The sequence below is a fragment of the Gopherus flavomarginatus genome, chromosome 21 (genome assembly GCF_025201925.1).
Source record: "Gopherus flavomarginatus isolate rGopFla2 chromosome 21, rGopFla2.mat.asm, whole genome shotgun sequence".
Taxonomy (NCBI): Eukaryota; Metazoa; Chordata; order Testudines; family Testudinidae; genus Gopherus; species Gopherus flavomarginatus.
In genome coordinates this window covers 12,727,319-12,745,216 of record NC_066637.1, presented here as the reverse complement: position 1 = coordinate 12,745,216, position 17,898 = coordinate 12,727,319, and the positions used below count along the sequence as shown (strand labels likewise).

The 17,898-nt window shown below is 47.3% G+C and overlaps 1 protein-coding gene across 1 annotated transcript in view; it reads right to left on the bottom strand.

The window, feature by feature from the left end:
* The window catches only part of LOC127038884 (uncharacterized), a 129,115-nt gene extending 111,217 nt beyond the window's left edge, over positions 1-17,898 (bottom strand). Inside the window, exons 1-9 of the mRNA XM_050931956.1 lie at positions 17,493-17,898; positions 12,451-12,641; positions 11,278-11,730; positions 10,544-10,646; positions 9,775-9,886; positions 8,457-8,521; positions 7,901-8,030; positions 7,388-7,484; positions 3,907-4,014 (exon numbers count right to left, since the gene is read on the bottom strand). Of these exons, the coding sequence (XP_050787913.1) occupies positions 3,907-4,014; positions 7,388-7,484; positions 7,901-8,030; positions 8,457-8,521; positions 9,775-9,886; positions 10,544-10,646; positions 11,278-11,730; positions 12,451-12,633 (1,251 nt within the window). The 5' untranslated portion in view covers positions 12,634-12,641; positions 17,493-17,898. The remainder of the gene's footprint in view (positions 1-3,906; positions 4,015-7,387; positions 7,485-7,900; positions 8,031-8,456; positions 8,522-9,774; positions 9,887-10,543; positions 10,647-11,277; positions 11,731-12,450; positions 12,642-17,492) is intronic.

Sequence of the window (17,898 nt, the reverse complement as noted above, 5' to 3'; positions counted from 1 at the left end):
CATGAAGTCACCAAAGAGCCATGAGAGAACACCTTTCACCATGACCAACCTGGGCTATATTCCAGTTAGAGACCTAGCTATCAGAGACTTTGTAGCTAGTTACTAACCCCCACTGCCACACAGGCCACGACTAGAGCATCAATTGGATGCTAAAGATCGAACAAAATCAGCTTCTGCCTGACTTTGCTAGAGGTTGTAAGCGATTTGAGACAAGGAATGTTCTGTTTTTGTACAGGGCTTAGCCCGGTGAGGTTCTGGTCCATGACCATGGTTTGTAGGTACCACTACCATTCAAATAATAATAGTAAAAATTACCTACAATCTGCTGTATACTGGCACCACGAACGCACCCCAGCAACCACAGCTCAGAGCTCAGGAACAGCAACACACGCAGTCCTTCTTCCATGTAGGTTAGAGTAGGACAAGTACTCTGGAAGGATCACAAAATCCACGATGCACAGAGTCCACCTGGAATTGCTGGAACCTAGCAGGGGATATTTACTTGCTCCCATAGCAACATCACAAAAGGCCATCAAATAGCAACCATTCCATAGAACACGTGCACCAGTCAACGTCTTCAGAACTTCCTGGGCTTGACTTCATTTCAATTCAGCAGATCCTGGCTCTTTACGTACCCAGGAAGATGGTCAAGTGTAGACTGGAAAGCTGGTTTCCCTTTCCTGGCTTCCAGTACAGCAGGCTACTCATTTTCTGGCTGACATGTAGCACAGCACTACCAAAATCACCTGTTCTCCCAGGCATTATTGGTTCCCGTATGGAGCCAAAGGGTTCACAGCCCACCTTTTTAGAAAGGCAGTATGGCCTGTAGGAATGAGCACAGTCTGAGAGCCAGGAGACCTGAGTTGTAATCTTGGTTCTGCCACTGATATGCTGTGTGGCCTTGAGCAAGTTACTTAACTTGCCTGGATTTCAACTTTCCCCGTTAGTAATATGGGGATAACCTATGTGGATGGGGGTGTAACAGCAGCAGGTTTACATGGCTCCGGTGTAGCCACGGTGGTGCATAGAATGGAGGTATAACACTATATAAATGCTGTGTCTTATTCCAGGGAGGAACTGGGAAAAGGTTTATGATTTGAGGGCTTAGTGGTGAAGAGGTTTTAAGGAGTCCTGCCTTACGATACAAGTTTGCACAATGAAGTTTTACTGCTGTATTTTGAGGGGTATGTGTAGTTTCTGTGCCCCCCAAATTGAAAGAACTTTACAAATTCCATGTACTTTGCATCATATTTGATATACTGTTTGTTGTACCTTTTTCACACTGCTTTCAGATTAAAGGCGAAGAAACTAAAGTGATCAGTTGCGCTTTCCATTTATAGTCCGTTTCATTTTCTATTTCTCATCCCGTCACCCAACACAACCACATCTAAACTTCCAACACTAAAGAGGAGAACTTAATTTAAAACAAAATTGCTTTCAATTAAATATTAAAATTATTCCATTCATAGTCTTGTAAAATTAATTCCCGTTTAAAAAAAATTCACAACCTACATTTGGTGCCTGTAGTAAGCTCTGTAACACTAACAGACAAGGAGCCAAACTCATCCCTGGGGTAAGCCCACAGAAGTCAACGGTGTTACACGCTAGGGACAGGTTTGGACCAAGGTTTCTAAAGACTCTTATGAGTAGGGCTCTTTGTTGGTCTTGGAAGTCACAGATTCCGCGACCTCCATGACTTCTGCAGTGGCCAGTGTGGCTGACCTTAAGGCCGCCTACGCAGCTGGCTCCGGGACCAGCTGCTTGAGTAGCCCTGCAGCTGCTGTGGCTGGAGTAGTCCCAGGGCCAGTCGAACTGGCTGTTGCGCCTGGCCCTGGGGACCACCCAAGCAGCAGTCCGTGGGGTGGCTGGAGCACCAGCTGCTCTGGAGGCCCCCCCGCAGCAGCAGCCCCCCAGGGTGCCCTCTGCAGTAACAGCCCCCAAGATTTAGCCAGGAGTATTTATTGTATAAGTCATAGCTAGGTCACGAGCATGAATTTTTTGTTTATTGCCATGACCTGTCTGCTATAAATATATACTATATTTAGTATATACCAGTGGTCTCCAACCCGCCAGACAACAAGCCCCGGAGGACCGTGGTGGCGGACAAGCATCCGCCAAAATGCCGCTGACAAGCGGCATCATCCAGAGGCATCGCCGCCGAAATGCCGCTGAAATTTGGCGGTGACGCCTCCAGATGACGCTGTTTGTCAGCGGCAAGTGGCGTCATCCAGAGGCGTCGCCGCCGAAATGCCGCCCAATTTCGGCAGCATTTTGGCGGATGCTCATCTGCCGGCCAGTACACAGGTATACTTAGATGCCATGGCGCCCACGGGCACCACGTTGGGAACCCCTGGTATATACTACGCTGACTATACCAAAAATACTTGTAAGTAAATCATAACCTTACTTATGAGTTAAGAAGGCTTGACTACAATCCATAGAAGTCCTATGATAGAACTCTACGTTCCAGCTGTTATACTAGAAGATATAAAACTCTTATTTATTTCCTAAAGAGAAAATAAAACCACACCACATTACACACCTCAGAACAAACTCTCACACATTACTTCAATGCAATCAAAAAGCTCCATGAGTATGTCTTCAAAATGCCTTTCCACCAGCCTTTTACAATCAGAGGTAAACATGATGTCAGCATGTTCTAAGGCATTTTGTGGCTTAGTGATTCATAAAACACCTCTTTCTTTGACAATGGTTTCCTTCCCCCCCCACAGATCTATGCTGAACATGACCCACCAAATCCTCTGTCCAAAGATAATGCACAAAAACGAACGTTTTTCTTATTGGAACTAAGTCAGTGTCGTCATTCTTTAATGTAAGAATTAATCATGTTCCAGACCTCCTGGGAGCATGAAACTGAGCATCTTTGCACACCTCATGCTGTGCCGTGCAGCTCACAATCTCAACTCCTTGTCCAGAGAGTCAGAATTCTTGGTTTGATGAGTCAGCTGTATCGTTTTTACGAGCTGCGTGGATGAACGCTCTGTACGTGTCTATTGCAATATACCCGATGGCCGTTCTATTACAAGGAGCAGGACTAGTCACTCTGTTTTCTTAAACCTACCAGATATGTCTTACAGCAACTTACCACGTACACTCAGTTTACACCCCTGGGTGGGAAAGTACCAAGCGTGCACACAACTGCGGTGACTGTATGTACAATGGGCCAGTTAGAGGCCAAAACTGGTTAACTGCAAGCAATTTCAGCTATTGTCTAATTGCAACTTGTGCAATTCCAATATGCACATGCACGTGGATTTTTGCAAGGGTGTTTGCACTTGCAGGGCTCGGAAAAATCCCTCCTCTAAAGGTTAATTTTTAGGCAAATGCCATCATTTTTACTCACTCCCAGTATCCCCCACGACCCCTGGGTAATCAGGTCAGCAGCTGATACAGTTGAGATGGTAGGACTTTAATTAGGAGTTGCTCTGTAGCGTAGTGGCTTGTCTGGAGCTCTCTGCTGAGAAGCATTGCTAAGTCTGAACTGAGCTAAGCGGGACAGGGTTAGGAGCTGGTCAGTTCTGGTTCCTCCGGACATTCGGGATGCCATGGTCTAGAACCCAAACAAAGACTCGATCAACCTACAAAACCAAAAATCCCACGCCCCCATCGCATCACAGTGCAGAGAGCCTTACGACATACTGTTGGCTCAGGGCCTTGTCTCCCAGCTCCATTAACCCTTTCACTGCAGCACAGCGGCAGCATCGTTCCCTGGAAGCACAGACATCCCGTTGGAAGGCACCTGCTTCCCTGCTTCATACCCAATACATGGGGCAAGTGGGGAAACTGAGCCCGATGCACTCTAGGTCTCTTGCTCAGCTGTCAGTGAATTACCGTCCTGGGCCCCTGAAAACAGGGCAAGTGCAACTCAGAATAGCCTGTCCTTACCTGGTGAGAACGGTCAGTGGGTTTTTGTTGCAGTGAAGTTCGCAGATCCAAACTGCTAAGCGTGGGGCTGCTGGAGGGGACGACATTCTCCCAACCGGCCAGGCAGTGCTGTGGGGAGAGGTCTGCCTGTGAATGCCTCCTCTGGTAGTGTACATGCCCCCAGAAAAGCAACAGCCCAGTCTCTCCAAAAGGGGCCTCTGAGAGACTGTTGAGTTCATTTCTTGAAGAGCTTTATATGGTCACAAAGGGGAACCTATGAGAACTTCACAGAGGCTCTAAGGTGCAAAGCTACCTCACTTCCCCCATGTGTCCCTTTCGCTGGCTTCCAGCCATCTCCAAAAGCAGTTTAAAAAAAAAAAATGGAACAATTTAGACTTTTTGAAATTTTAACTAAACACACGTTTTCTTTTAAAAAATTAAAGCTAATTAAAATTAAATTTGAAATTATGACAAATTTATGTTTAGGCCTAACCTTACTATACACTATTAAAATCTTTTACATTAAACACAAGTAATACAATTCAAGCAGTACATGCTGGCTACAGAAATTTTAAAAGAAAGTCAAAGCCTGAACTGGTGAAAGTTTCTGGCTAAGTGCTTGGAGCCAGAATTTGTTGAAACAGTAAACTAGCTTTTAACTGCAGTAGCCTATTCTGCAGGTGGAGAGAATTTTCTTCGGATCAGTTTATTCAGTTAGTTGAGTTCAAAGTTGGAAAAGCTCACTAGGAGTTGGAAAAGCAGGCAAGTTTTTTCCCACCCTCTTTTCCAATCTGTGGATAAAAATTAGGTGTGAGAGGATGAAATCTACTAGTTCTAAAATCTTGAAGGCTATGGTGACCAGAAACAATCTGTTGAATTCATTAGTACAGATAGTGCTTCCTTTGTTTAATAAACCAGTTAGTTTTAAACACAAAACATTTTGATGACCTCACTTTGTGTTTTCTTGTGTATCCAGCACACCTACGGCAGTTTTATTTAACTAATTTAAAAAAAAACCCACCCCTTTAAAATGCTGGTTTGGAGCATTTTTAATTGTATTTCAATTTCCATCCAAATACAGCTTGTGACACAAAAACACAATTAAAAAATGAATCATCTACTAAAGAAGAAATGCATCATTCTCTAATATAATAAAACACATCATTTTCTAACAACAAAACAGTTGTAAAAGTTAAAAATTTGAATAAATGAATGTTAAGCTATAGAATTTCTTAAATAAATGCATATAAATATAGTGTGTCCTACTGGTTAGCAAAAAGAAATACCAAGCAATCACAACCAAGCTTTCTGCACAAAAAAAAAGTACAAATGCAAACAAGATTAAAATTGATTATTTAAAATCAAGGTTTTCTATTTGCTGTTTGAAATCAAACTTAAAACCAATGATTGTCAAATCACACGTGGTTGCAATGACAGATAAGGTGGGTGAGAACACCTCACCCACCTTATCTCTCTACTAATCTGAGACTCTCACAGCTACAGCTACACTACATATAACACGGAGTAACACACAGTTCCAAGATTTGTCACATCAGCTTCCTGAGCATTCTGAACTCAGCGCATTGGGCCTCCATTTACCCACTCAGCTCCTCCAGACAGAATTTTGGCTGGAGCTGTGCAAATAATTCGTTGCCCCCCTAAGAACTACTTTTCTAGTTTTTTCAGTGAATCAAGAAGCCAAAAGAATATTTGTTTCAGGTCGAAGTAACTGTTTTGCTTGACCCAAAACATGTTTTGTTCCAATTTCAAAAGGGTTTCTCTTTTGTTTTGTTTTTTTAAATCAAATGGAAGGACACAAGAACAAATGGATATAAACTGGACACTAGGAAATTCAGACTTGAAATTAGACACAGGTTTTTAACCATTAGAGGAGTGAAGCTCTGGAACAGCCTTCCAAGGGGAGTAGTGGGAGCAAAAGACATATCTCTTCAAGACTAAGCTTGATAAGTTTATGGAGGGGATGGTATGATGGGATAGCCTAATTTTGACAATTAATTGATCTTTGATTATTAGCAGGTAAGTATGCCCAGTGGTCTGTGATGGGATGTTAGATGAGGTGGGATCTGAGTTACTATAGAGAATTCTTTCCTGGGTGCTGGCTGGTGAGTCTTGCCCACATGCTCAGGGTTTAACTGATCGCCATATTTGGGGTTGGGAAGGAATTTTCCTCTAGGGAAGATTGGCAGAGGCCCTGGAGTTTTTATGTCTCTCTCTGCAGCATGGGGCACAGGTCACTTGCTGGAGGATTCTCTGCACCTTGAGGTCTTCAAACCACGATTTGAGGACTTAAATAATTCAGATATAGGTTAGGGGTTTGTTACAGGAGTGGGTGGGTGAGATTCTGTGGCCTGCGTTGTGCAGGAGGTCAGACTAGATGACCATAATGGTCCCTTCTGACCTTAAATCTATGAAGGAAATTTCAAATCAAAAAGTTGTTTTGAAGTGAAAAAAAATCAAAATGTTTCCTTTGGAAATTGTCAAAACTAAATGTTTCTATTTTTCTGGAAAACAATATTTTATAGGTTGTTGAGTTTTTTTGACCTAAACAATTTGGTGAAATTGACACGAATTCACAAAATGTTTCAGTCAACTTAAATCTGCAGTTTTCAGGGACAAAAGTTTCAAGGTCAGATCTGTCTCTCTGGAGCTCTTTGCTCTCCGAGCCACTCAGGGTACGTCTACATAGCAACTAGACACCCATGGCGGGCCTGTGCCAGCCAACTTGGGCTTGTGGGGCTTGCGCTTGCAGGGCTGTTTCACTGCTGTGTCGACTTCGGCGCTTGGGCCCGGGCTCTAGGATCTTGCAGGGTGGGAGGGTCCCAGAGCTTGGGCTCCAGCCTGAGCCCCGAAGTCTATACAGCTGTGAAACAACCCCGCAGCCCAAGCCTCGGGAGCCTGAGTCAGCTGGCACGGGCCAGCTGTGGGTTTTTCCTTTGCTATGTAGACATACACCTTGTCTATATAAATACCTGCCTTCTTTGCTTTGGCCCACACTATCCATTCATCCTGCTTGTCTCCTTTTACCACACGCTACGGTTCACAGCATTTTACCAGCAAAACTGTTTTATTTGCAGTTGCGAGCAGTAAAGACAACAGCCTGTTTTTCTCTCTTTGCTGCATTCTTTTGCTGTCGGTCTGTCTGTGGGAGAGCCACTGTACCCAACTCTGCAGGCATCTGCTCTCAGTGTAAAGCATTTGGACACACACCGTGTATGCAGAGGGTTATATAAATTATATTGTGTTACAGACGGGCACGAGCTGCAGAGTTTGCACCTAGGCTTGGCTCTTCCTGGCTGTCACAATGATCAGACCAGTCTCAAAGCCTCGCTCTGAACTTCCCCCCAGTTTAGGGGTGTTCAGCTCTGGCATTAACACATCAAGGCTCTTGGTTCTCTTGTCTTCCTAACATGCTGCTATTACCATTCACCTGGTGATGATGCAGCCCCCTGCATAACAGTCAAATGGGAAGGTGAAAACTTACCGAGGGTAAAGCCAGATCGTCTGCAGGTTCAAAGCTCTTCCTGCGATGGATTTTGTACTTACAGGCAGGTAGGAGGGTGGACCTGGGAATGCTGACCCTGCAACCAAACAGAGGGAGTAACTGCGCAGGTCCTCCAGAAGAGACATCGCAGCGCAGAAGACATCTGCACTTCTCCTGCCACACCTGGAGCCTTAGGGCCTCATCCAATACCTGCTGAAGTCAATGGGCTCTAGATAAGGTCCTGAGGGACTTGTGTGTACACCCAGACTCTGGACTAAATTCAGCCCCAAGGTAAGAGGGTACATCTCCCATTGACTTCATATGGGAGCTGCTCCTGCTGACGTCATAGCTGAATTTGGCCCTTTTGCATTTCAAAGCCCAGAGCTCCCTCTCCCCTAAGACAGCAACTTTGTAAGAAGCCATCTTAAAGAGACCTCCTCCCCCATGCTTAGCTTGCCCTCTGTCTACCCTGATGGCTTCCTGCGACACTTGGGCTACTAGCACTGTACAGACCTGATGTAGGCTGGTTCCTCCAGCGTCTCCGTAGGGCGTCGGGCTCTCAGGGTCTTACACACGGGGCAGGCAGACTGGGAATCCACAGGGATGGTAAACAGGCGCCTGTTTAATCGATAGCAATAAACACCTGCCGTGCAGAGGAGAGATCGTTACTTCATTCATAGCCTATGGCACTCTTCTTCCCCAATGCACTGTACACACTACACAGAACCAAACCCCGCTGTTCTCCCAAAGTACTTTTTACATGGTTATTTCCCTCCCATTCAACTGTTTTCTGAAAACAGATGCAGATTTAGCTGAACTTCCTCAACTTAAAGCACGGTCAGTCAGGTTAACTACAGAGAACCCTAGAGAAACAGAAATTCTCTTTCGTGTCATCAACCCAGGGACTCCTGCCTCTTTGGAGTGGGAAGTGGGGGCTGGAGAGGGACTGAACTGTGAATTCTTCTTGCATCCCTTCTAAGAGGCTTAAGGCCGGGGTTTTTCAAAAAGAAAGCCACAGAGCACAGCTGCCCGTGCCTAGAAACTAGATCTGGAAGGCATCTCATCTTACACTGATGGGAACTGGAATCCAAGTCTGCTTCTTGTACAGGAGCCAAGAAATCCACTGCCTCTGGCCTAAGGAAACAAAGATTCAGTCACAGCTGTGCACTCTGGAGCCAGTGATGGGGACAATCAATATCCCCCTGAGGGGGTCTCTTGCTGTCCAGACCTCCCTTTAGACTGGCGTGGTGGGGAAAGCACTCGTCTTACTTTACACTTGCACCAAGAAACCAAAGGGCTATTCACAGAGCAAAATGCCCATCTCTGGGCAGAGAACAGACCTGTTGAATATACGGTAAAAGCTCTGCTATCCGGCATTTTATCAAGTGGAAATCTCTAGAAACTGGCATTTCTGAGCTCCATTAAAAGTCCGGTTGATGAGGAGTCAGCAGGCTCCCTACCTGGCTCTGTGTGGCTCCCCAGAAGTGGTGACATGTCCCTGCTGCTCTTAGGCAGTTTATAGGGGCTCCGTGCGCTGCCCCCGCCCTGTGCGCTGGCTCCAGAGCACCCATTGGCCAGGAATCACAGCCAGTGGGAACTGCAGGGGTGGTGCCTGTGGGCAGAGGCAGCATGCAGAGCCACCTGGCTGCGCCTCAGCCTAAGAGCAGCAGGGACATGCCGCTGCTTGCTGGGAGCTGCCTGAGATGAGTGCCGCTCGGATCCGGAGCCCAGTACCCCCTCCTGCACCCCAACCCTCAGCCCTAAGCCCCCCCAAAATTCCAAGAGCCCACGCCCTGCACCTCCTCCCATGCCCCAACCCCCTTCCACATCCAAATCTTCCCAGACCCCCGCATCCCAACCCCCAGTCCTGAGCCACTTCCTGCACCCAAACTCCTCCCAGCGCCCCACACCCCAACCCCCAGCCCTGAGCCCCAGCCACACCCAAACTCCTTCCAGAGCCTGTGCTCCACACCCCCTCCCACACTCCAACTCTGAGCCTCCTCCCACACCCAAACTCCCTCCCCTCCATTGGTAAGTATGACTCTCAGTTAACCAGAATTTTTGACTTACCGGCACCCCCCATTCCCCCATGCTGGATAACAAAGCTTTTCCTGTACTTGATGACACGAACTAATTCAGAAACACATTTCAGTCGCTCCCAGATGTCCCTGGTTTCCTGGCCATGTGGGAATGATACAGTTCACCCTGTGCACGGGGCACAGGTTCAAAAACAGCTGCTCCCCAGAAAGAGAGCAAATGCTCAGTGACCCGCTGATGGGCTGGATGAGCCGTCCTCACAGTCTCCCACCCCTCAGAGGAGGTGGCAAACCCCACACCAGTTCGTCCCTTGTTCCTGGCGCTCACTGTCACCTTAGTCCCCTCCTTACCCCAGGTCTTCCTCATGGACACACGCTTCCTTGTTCACCTGCCGGAACTCCCTGAGCTCAGCGAAGTACTGCTCAGATTTCTCTGACAACGACGAGTCTGTCTCCAGCAGCCCTGGGAATGCGAAGCAGAGAAGGAAATTCAAAGCTGGAACTGCATCTGAGGCAGGTGCCCTGGGAAAGCTCACATGAAGCTGTCAGCTAACCAGGGTGCTGAGTGCCAAAGAGGACGACTGATCAGACTAGCAGACACAAAGGGAGCAGCGTGGCCAAGCAGACACTGCCTCTGTTGAAGGACAGACCCCAGCAGCACCAGAGACCCAGAGGGGCCAGTGACTTCCGTGACTCTGAACAGCTAGTGCAAAAAGCCTTGAAATGATCTCTCCTCCTCGTTTCCTTTGTTCCTCCCCTGCTCCTCTGGGCCCCCCCTCGAATTCTCTCAGCCTCACAGCAGCTGTATGGATTCCTAGCCAGTCTCCTCACTGCCGTCCCAGGAAAGCACAGGTCATCTCTGCACTGACCAAGGAACCAGGTCTGGCTTGGCAAAACTGCAGCTCTTGTGTGGAGAACACCGGCCAACCGGCAGATTTTTCAGCAGTACTGGGGCAACAGCTCACTATGCCCTGGTCCCACAGGGCGCGCCGTCTCCAGCCCTGGGCCTGCACCTCGGTCTGTAACGTTCGCCATACAGGAGGTGAGTTGTGATTTTAGCCCCTCCATCAACCAGATCACCCCAATAATACCACGGATGTGCGATGGGGCTAGGACTTGCCTGCAATCCAGTCGTAGCCCAAGAAAGGACGCGCTGACCAGCTATCGGCGGGGATAGTGTATTCCTCAGGGTCCGACAGAAAAGTCACTCGGCCGGCTTCCTTCTGGGGTGAAAAGAGTTCACAGCTCACTAGAGACTCCTTATGCGGCTACACGGACGCTGCGCTCCTCAAAGGGGACTTATTTTCTAGCTATAGAAAGGGGGGCAACTGTGATCTAATGAACTGGGCTCTAGTCTCAGCTGTACCAGCAATTCACTGCCTGGCTTTGGGTAGGTCTCTCACCTCTCTCTGCAAAACGGAACCACGTGGCCAAGGCCACGCAGAAAGTCAGTGGCGGAGCCCAATCAGCATGCAGGGCTTGCCGACTTCCAGCTCCGTGCTGACAATGCTACCCCAGGCTGCCCTGAGCTGCCTAGCAGGATGCCGGCAACAACTGGTGCCGGATGTATACTCTCTGCTTCTGGAGACAACCTGCGCAATGGGGATATCCCACGAGGCCCTCTGCGGGCAGTCAGTAGCCGTGCTGCCTGAGCTGCCTGTCCGAAATGTGTGTGGTGAGGGCAGCAATGGGTGAGGGAGGGGGCTTGGCTCTCATTCCACAGAGAAGTGGGAAGAGGGTGGGTGAGATGCCAGGGGCCCTCAGCTACTAGGAATGGAACAATTCAGACCCGGATGTTTATTTCCCCTCCACCTGGCTTGAGCTGCTCAGGCCGATGCTCATCTTGCTTTTTACCTTGGCTTCTTTACCCCCAGGCGTCAGCAGGATTGATTTAGGAGTCCTGGAGTCTCTAATGGCTGTTTCCTGCCGGCCACTCCCTTCCGCTGGGGTCCTGCCCAGCGCCGTCTCTGCCTCAGCCCGTGGCCTGCCCCTCTCCTGGGCACCATGGAGCATGGTGGATTGCTTTCTGCTCTCTCTGTGTTCCACAGGGCTGGATTCTTCCTCAGGGCTTCTCAGGGCGCTGTCGTCTCTGGCGATGGAAGTTGCGGGTGTGAAGCTTCGTTCTGCCCTGAGGGAATCCGGATGCGCCCCCGCCCTGCAGTGCAGCACACCCCTCCCCTCCCTGCCGCACGCTGCGGGTTTCAATGGCGAACGAAGGGCTGCCCTGGCTGCGCTGGCTCCGGGTTCCACAGACACTAGCGTCACAGGGTCCGTCGCGCCCTTCGTCGCACGGACTTGGTTCTCCTTCTGTAACGAGCACATAGACCTACACGTCACTGCATAGAGACCAGAGACAGCTCGGGAATTAGCTCTTCGATAACTCTGTCTCCTACCATTCTACGCATCCCCACCCTGCCGTGCGCCAGTCATACAGAGGCTGCTGGAGAGAGAAGGGAAAAGGCCTTGTGTCGGGCGTGAGCCACTGCTGATCATTGTACAGAGTGGGTGTGAACAGGCTACATCCAGGCCTCTTCGCCCACAGGAACGAATCACTGCTATGGGTGACCTCTGAGGTGGTGGGGAATTAAAGGACAATGGTCCAGGATACCCCTCCTCGCACCTCAGCTAGCGATACGTGTGTAACAGACACTGCCCTAGCCGAGAGGCAGAGCCTTTGCTAGATGGACGGAGCTCAGACCATGGGATCACTTATTTCTCCAGCAGACTCCACAGCCACTGGATTGCACCACGAGTCTCATGCACATGCACCTCATCTACCCAGCAACTCTCTGCAGCATTGCTGTCTGTCACTGTGGTGCCCACTTGCTTCCCTGCCCTGTGCCTGATGGATCTCAGCATTTCTAGCCCTGAGCCTCTAGGCACTGCAGGTTTGAAAAACGCCTTTTAGATTAGGAAACCTCAGTTCCAGGCATGGAACATTTAGAGAGGAAAATGCATTTCTGCTACAGCATCATTGCCCCTTTGCATCACTCTTATCTAGCCAGCCCAGCCCAGCCCAGCACATACCCCTCTCTTAGGAACAGGGACAGCTCTCTCTGCAGGAGTTGTTCTTCTGGAAAGAGAGGATGCTGACAGTGGCTTGCGAGGAAGTCTTTTTTTGATCTCTTCCTGCTTCGCCTTGAGCCTTTCCAGAAGGTCTTGGTTTGCATGACGCAGTCTCTCCAGTTGCTCTGACTCCATCTTCTGCATGACGGTCCCTGTAGGGCCAGAGAAAGGTGGGCTCCATAACTGTGAGCACTCCACAAAGGAACAGAAAAGGAGGAGCCATTGAGTTACAAATTGAGGGGAACCCTCTCTAGAGATACAAGTGCTGGAGGGTCTTCTGACAGTTGGAGTTTTTATCAGATCCCCTGAGAAAGGAATCAGTCTCAAAAGTCTCCACGCTTTATGCACTCCAAGAACAAGCATCATTTTTCATTTCTCTTCCCCATGGGACGTTATCAAATAATTTAGGCCCCAAATCGGAGTGCTCTTAAAAAGAGAGATTATAAAACCTAACAGAGGAAATAAACCACCATGATTTAAAAACAAAAACAGAATAATAGGACTGGAAGGGACTCTGAGAATCCAGTCCCCTGCACTCACAGCAGGGCTAAGTACTATCTAAATCATCCCTGACAGGTGTTTTTTAAGAGCAGGTTAGACAAACTCCAATGATGGAGATTCCACAATTTCCCTAGGCAATTTATTCCAGTGCTTAACCACCCTGACAGTTAGGACGTTTTTCCTAATGTCCAACCTAAACCTCCCTTGCTGCAATTTAAGCCCATTGCTTCTTGTCCTATCCTCAGAGGTTAAGAAGAACAATTTTTCTACCCCTCCTTGTAACAAACTTTTATGTACTAGAAAATAATCATGTCCCCTCTCAGTCTTCTCTTTTCCAGACTAAACAAACCAAATGTTTTCAATTTTTCTTCCTAGGTCATGTTTTCTAGACTTTAGTCATTTTTGTTGCTCTTCTCTGGACTTTTGCCAATTTGTCCAAATCTTTCCTGAAATGTGGACACAATACTCCAGTTGAAGCCTAATCAGGGCGGAGTAGAATGGAAGAATTACTTCTCGTGTCTTGCGTACAACACTCCTGCTAATACTGCCCAGAATAATGTTGGCTTTTTTATGCAACGGTGTTACACTGTTGACTCATATTTAGCTTGTGGTCCACTATGACCCCCAGATCCCTTTTCGCAGTGCTCCTTCCTCGGCTTTCATTTCCCATTGTGTATGTGTGCAACTGATTGTTCCTTCCTAAGTGGAGTACTTTGCATTTGTCCTTATTGAATTTCATCTTATTTACTTCACACCCTTTCTCCGGTTTGTCCAGATCATTTTGAATTTTAATCCTATTCTCCAAAGCACTTGCAACCCCTCCCAGCTTGGTATCATCTGCAAACTTTATAAGTGTACTCTCTGTACATTTGTGTAAATCGCTGATGAAGATATTGAACACAACCAGACCCAGAACTGATCCCTGCAGGACCCCACTCGTTATGCCCTTCCAGCATGACTGTGAACCACTGATAACTACTCTTTGAGAACAGTTTTCCAACCAGTTTTGCACCCACCTTATAGTAGCTCCATCTAGGTTGCATTTCTCTAGTTTGTTCACAAGAAGGTCATGTGAAAGGTCATCAAAAGAAACAAATATTTAAATGAAATTGGATTTAAATAACCCTGCACTGAACATGAGAATGTGAAAACCTGCTATATTAATTAGCCTAAACTTAGGCAGCAAACCCCATACCTTATTTGTAGAGAGGTGCAGCAACTGTAACTGTTTGATAACTTTGGCCTAGGGTTTTAAATTACTTCTTGGTTTAATCATAGCTATTTTAGTAATTCCTAGAAATGTACACATTCAAAGCATTGTGCACAGTAATTAACCCATAGCAGACCCTGGAGAAGTATGTAGGTCACTATTGTCACCCACGTTTTACAGACGAGCTAACTAGAGCAGAAAGAGGGGAAATGACTTTCCCAAAGCCAGAGCGTGAATCAGTGAGTCAGACAGGGCAAGCGTACTGACACCAATCCTATGCTTCAGCCTCTAGACCATGCTGCCTCTCTCGTTGGTAATACCAGTAGAGGGAGTTAAAACAACAAACACTTGCGTTGACAGGACGAGGGCCTCCTTGTCCAGCATGCTGGGCCAGAAGCCAGGGAAAAGGGATTTTATAAAGGAAAAAGAATCATAGAAATGTAGGACCTTGAGAGGTTATTAGTCCAGTCCTCTGCACTAAGGCAGGATTAAGTATCATCATTCTAGACCATCCCTGACAGGTGTGTGTCTAACATGTTCTTTAAAACCTCCAGTGACACACACTCCACAACTTCCTCAGATGATCTGTTCCAGGGCTTACATACCCTTACAGTTAGGAAATCTTTCCTAATGTCCAACCTAGATAGCCCTTGCTGCAATTTAAGTCTTAGCTTGTCCTCAGTGGATAAGGAGAACAATTTATAACCCTCCTCTTTATAACAAACTTTGACTGTTATTATGTGCCTGTCAGTCTTTTTCCCAGACTAAGCAAACCCACGTTTTTTAATCTTTCCTCGTAGGTCATTTTTTTATACCTTTCATCATTTTCATAGCTCTCCCATTTGTCCATATCTTGCCTGAAGTGAGGTGCCCAGAACTAGACACAGTACTCCAACTGAGGCCAGGCCAGTGCTGAGTAGAGAGGAAGAATTACTTCTCGGCTCTGGCTTACAACACTCCTGCTAATACAGCCCAGAACGATGTTTGCTTTTTTTGGCAACTGTATAACATACAGTATAGTGTATACGATGTTAAGTTTGTGATCCACTCCCCCAGAGCCTTCTTAGGCACTCATTTTGTATTTGTGCAGTTGATTACTTCCTCCTAAGCACAGTATTTTGCATTTGTCCTTATTGAACTCTATCCTATTTATTTCTGACCATTTCTCCAGTTTGTCAAGATCATTTTGAATTCTAATCTTGTCCTTCAAAGTGCTTGCAATCCCTCTCAGCTTGGGGTCATCTGCAAATTTTATAAGTCCACTCTCCACTTCATTACTCAAGTCATTAATGAAAGTATCAAATAGTACCAGACCAAGGACAGATCCCTGCACGACCCTACATGATATGCCCTTCCAATTTGATGGTGAACCAATTGATAAAAAAAATGAGTGCGGCTTTCCAACCAGTTGTGCATCCACCGTACGGTAGGCTCTCTTTCCCTAGTCTGCTGATGAGAAGATCATGTAAGACAACATGAGAAGCCTTACCAAAGTTGAGATATACCACATCTACTGCTTCCCCACATCCCCGAGGTTTGTTGTGCTGTCAAAGAAGGATATTAGGTTGGTTTGACATAATTTGTTCTTGACAAATCCATGGTGAGTGTTAATTATCACCTTATCTTCCAGGTGCTTACAAACAGATTGTTTATTTGCTCCAATATCTTCCTGGATACCAAAGTTAAGCTGACTGGTCTATAATTCCCTGGGTTGTCCTTATTCCCCTTTCTAAATATAGGTACTGTACTTGTCTTTTTCCAGTCCTCTGGAATCTCTCCTGTCCTCCATGAGTTCCCAAAGATAATCACTAATTGCTCAGAGAGCTCTTCAGTCAGTTCCTTAAGTGTTCTAAGATGTATTTAATCAGTCCCAGCCAGGGGCCCGATTCGAAAAAGCAGCCACCAAAGACAGTGTCAGGACTTCGGCGGCAGCTAAATTAGCCGCCAGTGCCTTCGGTGGCACATCGGCGGAGGGTCCTTAGGGGCGCCGGGCCCGATTCGGGGGAAATTGCCCTAAAGCCTGCCCTGGTCCCAGCCTACCTGAAGACATCTTACTTGTCTAAGTCATTCTTAACTTCTTCGTTCCCTGTTTTAGCCTCAGATCCTACCCCATTTACATTGATGTTCACTATGTTAGTTTGGTCCCTGCTAACCTTTTTGGTGAAAACTGAAACAAAAAAGGCATTTAAAACTCATTGGCCATTGTAGCATTTTCTGCCATTGTCCTTCCCTCCTCATTAAGTAATGGACTTGCCCTGTCCTTGGTCTTCCTCTTGCATTCATAGAATGTTTTCCTGCGACCCTTTCATGCTCCTGTGTGTGTATATATTTATATATGAATAAAAATGTCATCCTTCATAATCTGACCTAGTTCATTGGGATGGTTTGCTCTTGTGCGCCTTTAATAATGTATCTGAAAAACAAACAACTCTCCTGAACACTTTTTTCACTTAGACTTGCTTGTCACAGGATCTTATCATCTACCAACTCTCTGAGTTTGCTAAAGTCTGCCTTTTTGAAGACATCTATCTTTATTTTGCTGTTTCCCCTCCTGCCACTTCTAAGAATCGTGAACTCAATCATTTCATGATCATTTTCAACCAAGCTGCCTTTCACCTTTAAAATTCTCAACCAGTTCCTTCCTATGCGTCAACATCAAATCCAGAATAGCCTCTCCACTAGTTGCTTTCTCCATCTTCTGTAGGAAAAAGTTATCTCCAGTGCATTCATGAACTTGCTGGATAACCTGTGCCCTGCTGTATCATTTTCCCAACAGACTTCCAGGTAGCTGAATCTCCCCATCACCACAAAATCATGTGCTTTGGATGATTTTGTTAGCTATTTAAGGAAAGCCTCAACCACCTCTTCTCTCTTGGTAGGTGGCCTGTCAAAAACCCTGATCATGACAGCACCCACAGTTTTTACCCTCTCTATCTTTCCCCAAAGACTTTCAACAGGTCTGCCTCTCACTTTTCTTTCAACCTCAGTATACATCTTTGCTATCCGAGGCAGCTCCTCTTTTCCCCTGCCTGTCCTTCCTGAACAGGCTGTAGATAACATGTATCCATTGGTGAAAACGGATTTTCTCCTATATTTATAATTCTATAGCACCCTTTGTCCCAAAGCACCTTGTATAAATCACGTCTGATTTGTTTACATGTGCCTGTTACCCTGGCAGCTGGACACATGACCCAGATCAAACCCCTGTGCATACAGCAGGCCTGGGTGAAGAGGACACAATTGAAACAACCGAACATAACATAACTCACAGCAGCGAGGGGAGAGGCCCTACCAGCCAGACAGGAGAAGTGTATGGCCTTGGGGCACCCCGCAGATTACACGCAGGTCTGATCTGCTCTTTATACGGTGTTTCACCGGCTCTGATCACCTGGGGAGCGAAGCAGCCGCCTCTCACTAAAAGCCGCAAGGCTCTTTCATGTCCACACTGAGCTGGGCAGAGACCGGGCTGCAATGTCACCTGAAAGACCCAGTCCGCGGGGATGGGTGTCTTTGCGCATCCCCTGTAAGAGAGCAGAGGGATCCTTTCCCAGCTCATGGGGGGCTGGCTGGGCACGTCCCCCACGGGCCAGTGGGAGGCTCCGGGGCCGCATGGAGCAGCAGCTGCGGGGCTGACTCTGACACGGGGGCGATAGGGCTTGTGGATCCTCCGTGCCCAGAATTATGGGTCACAGCACTCG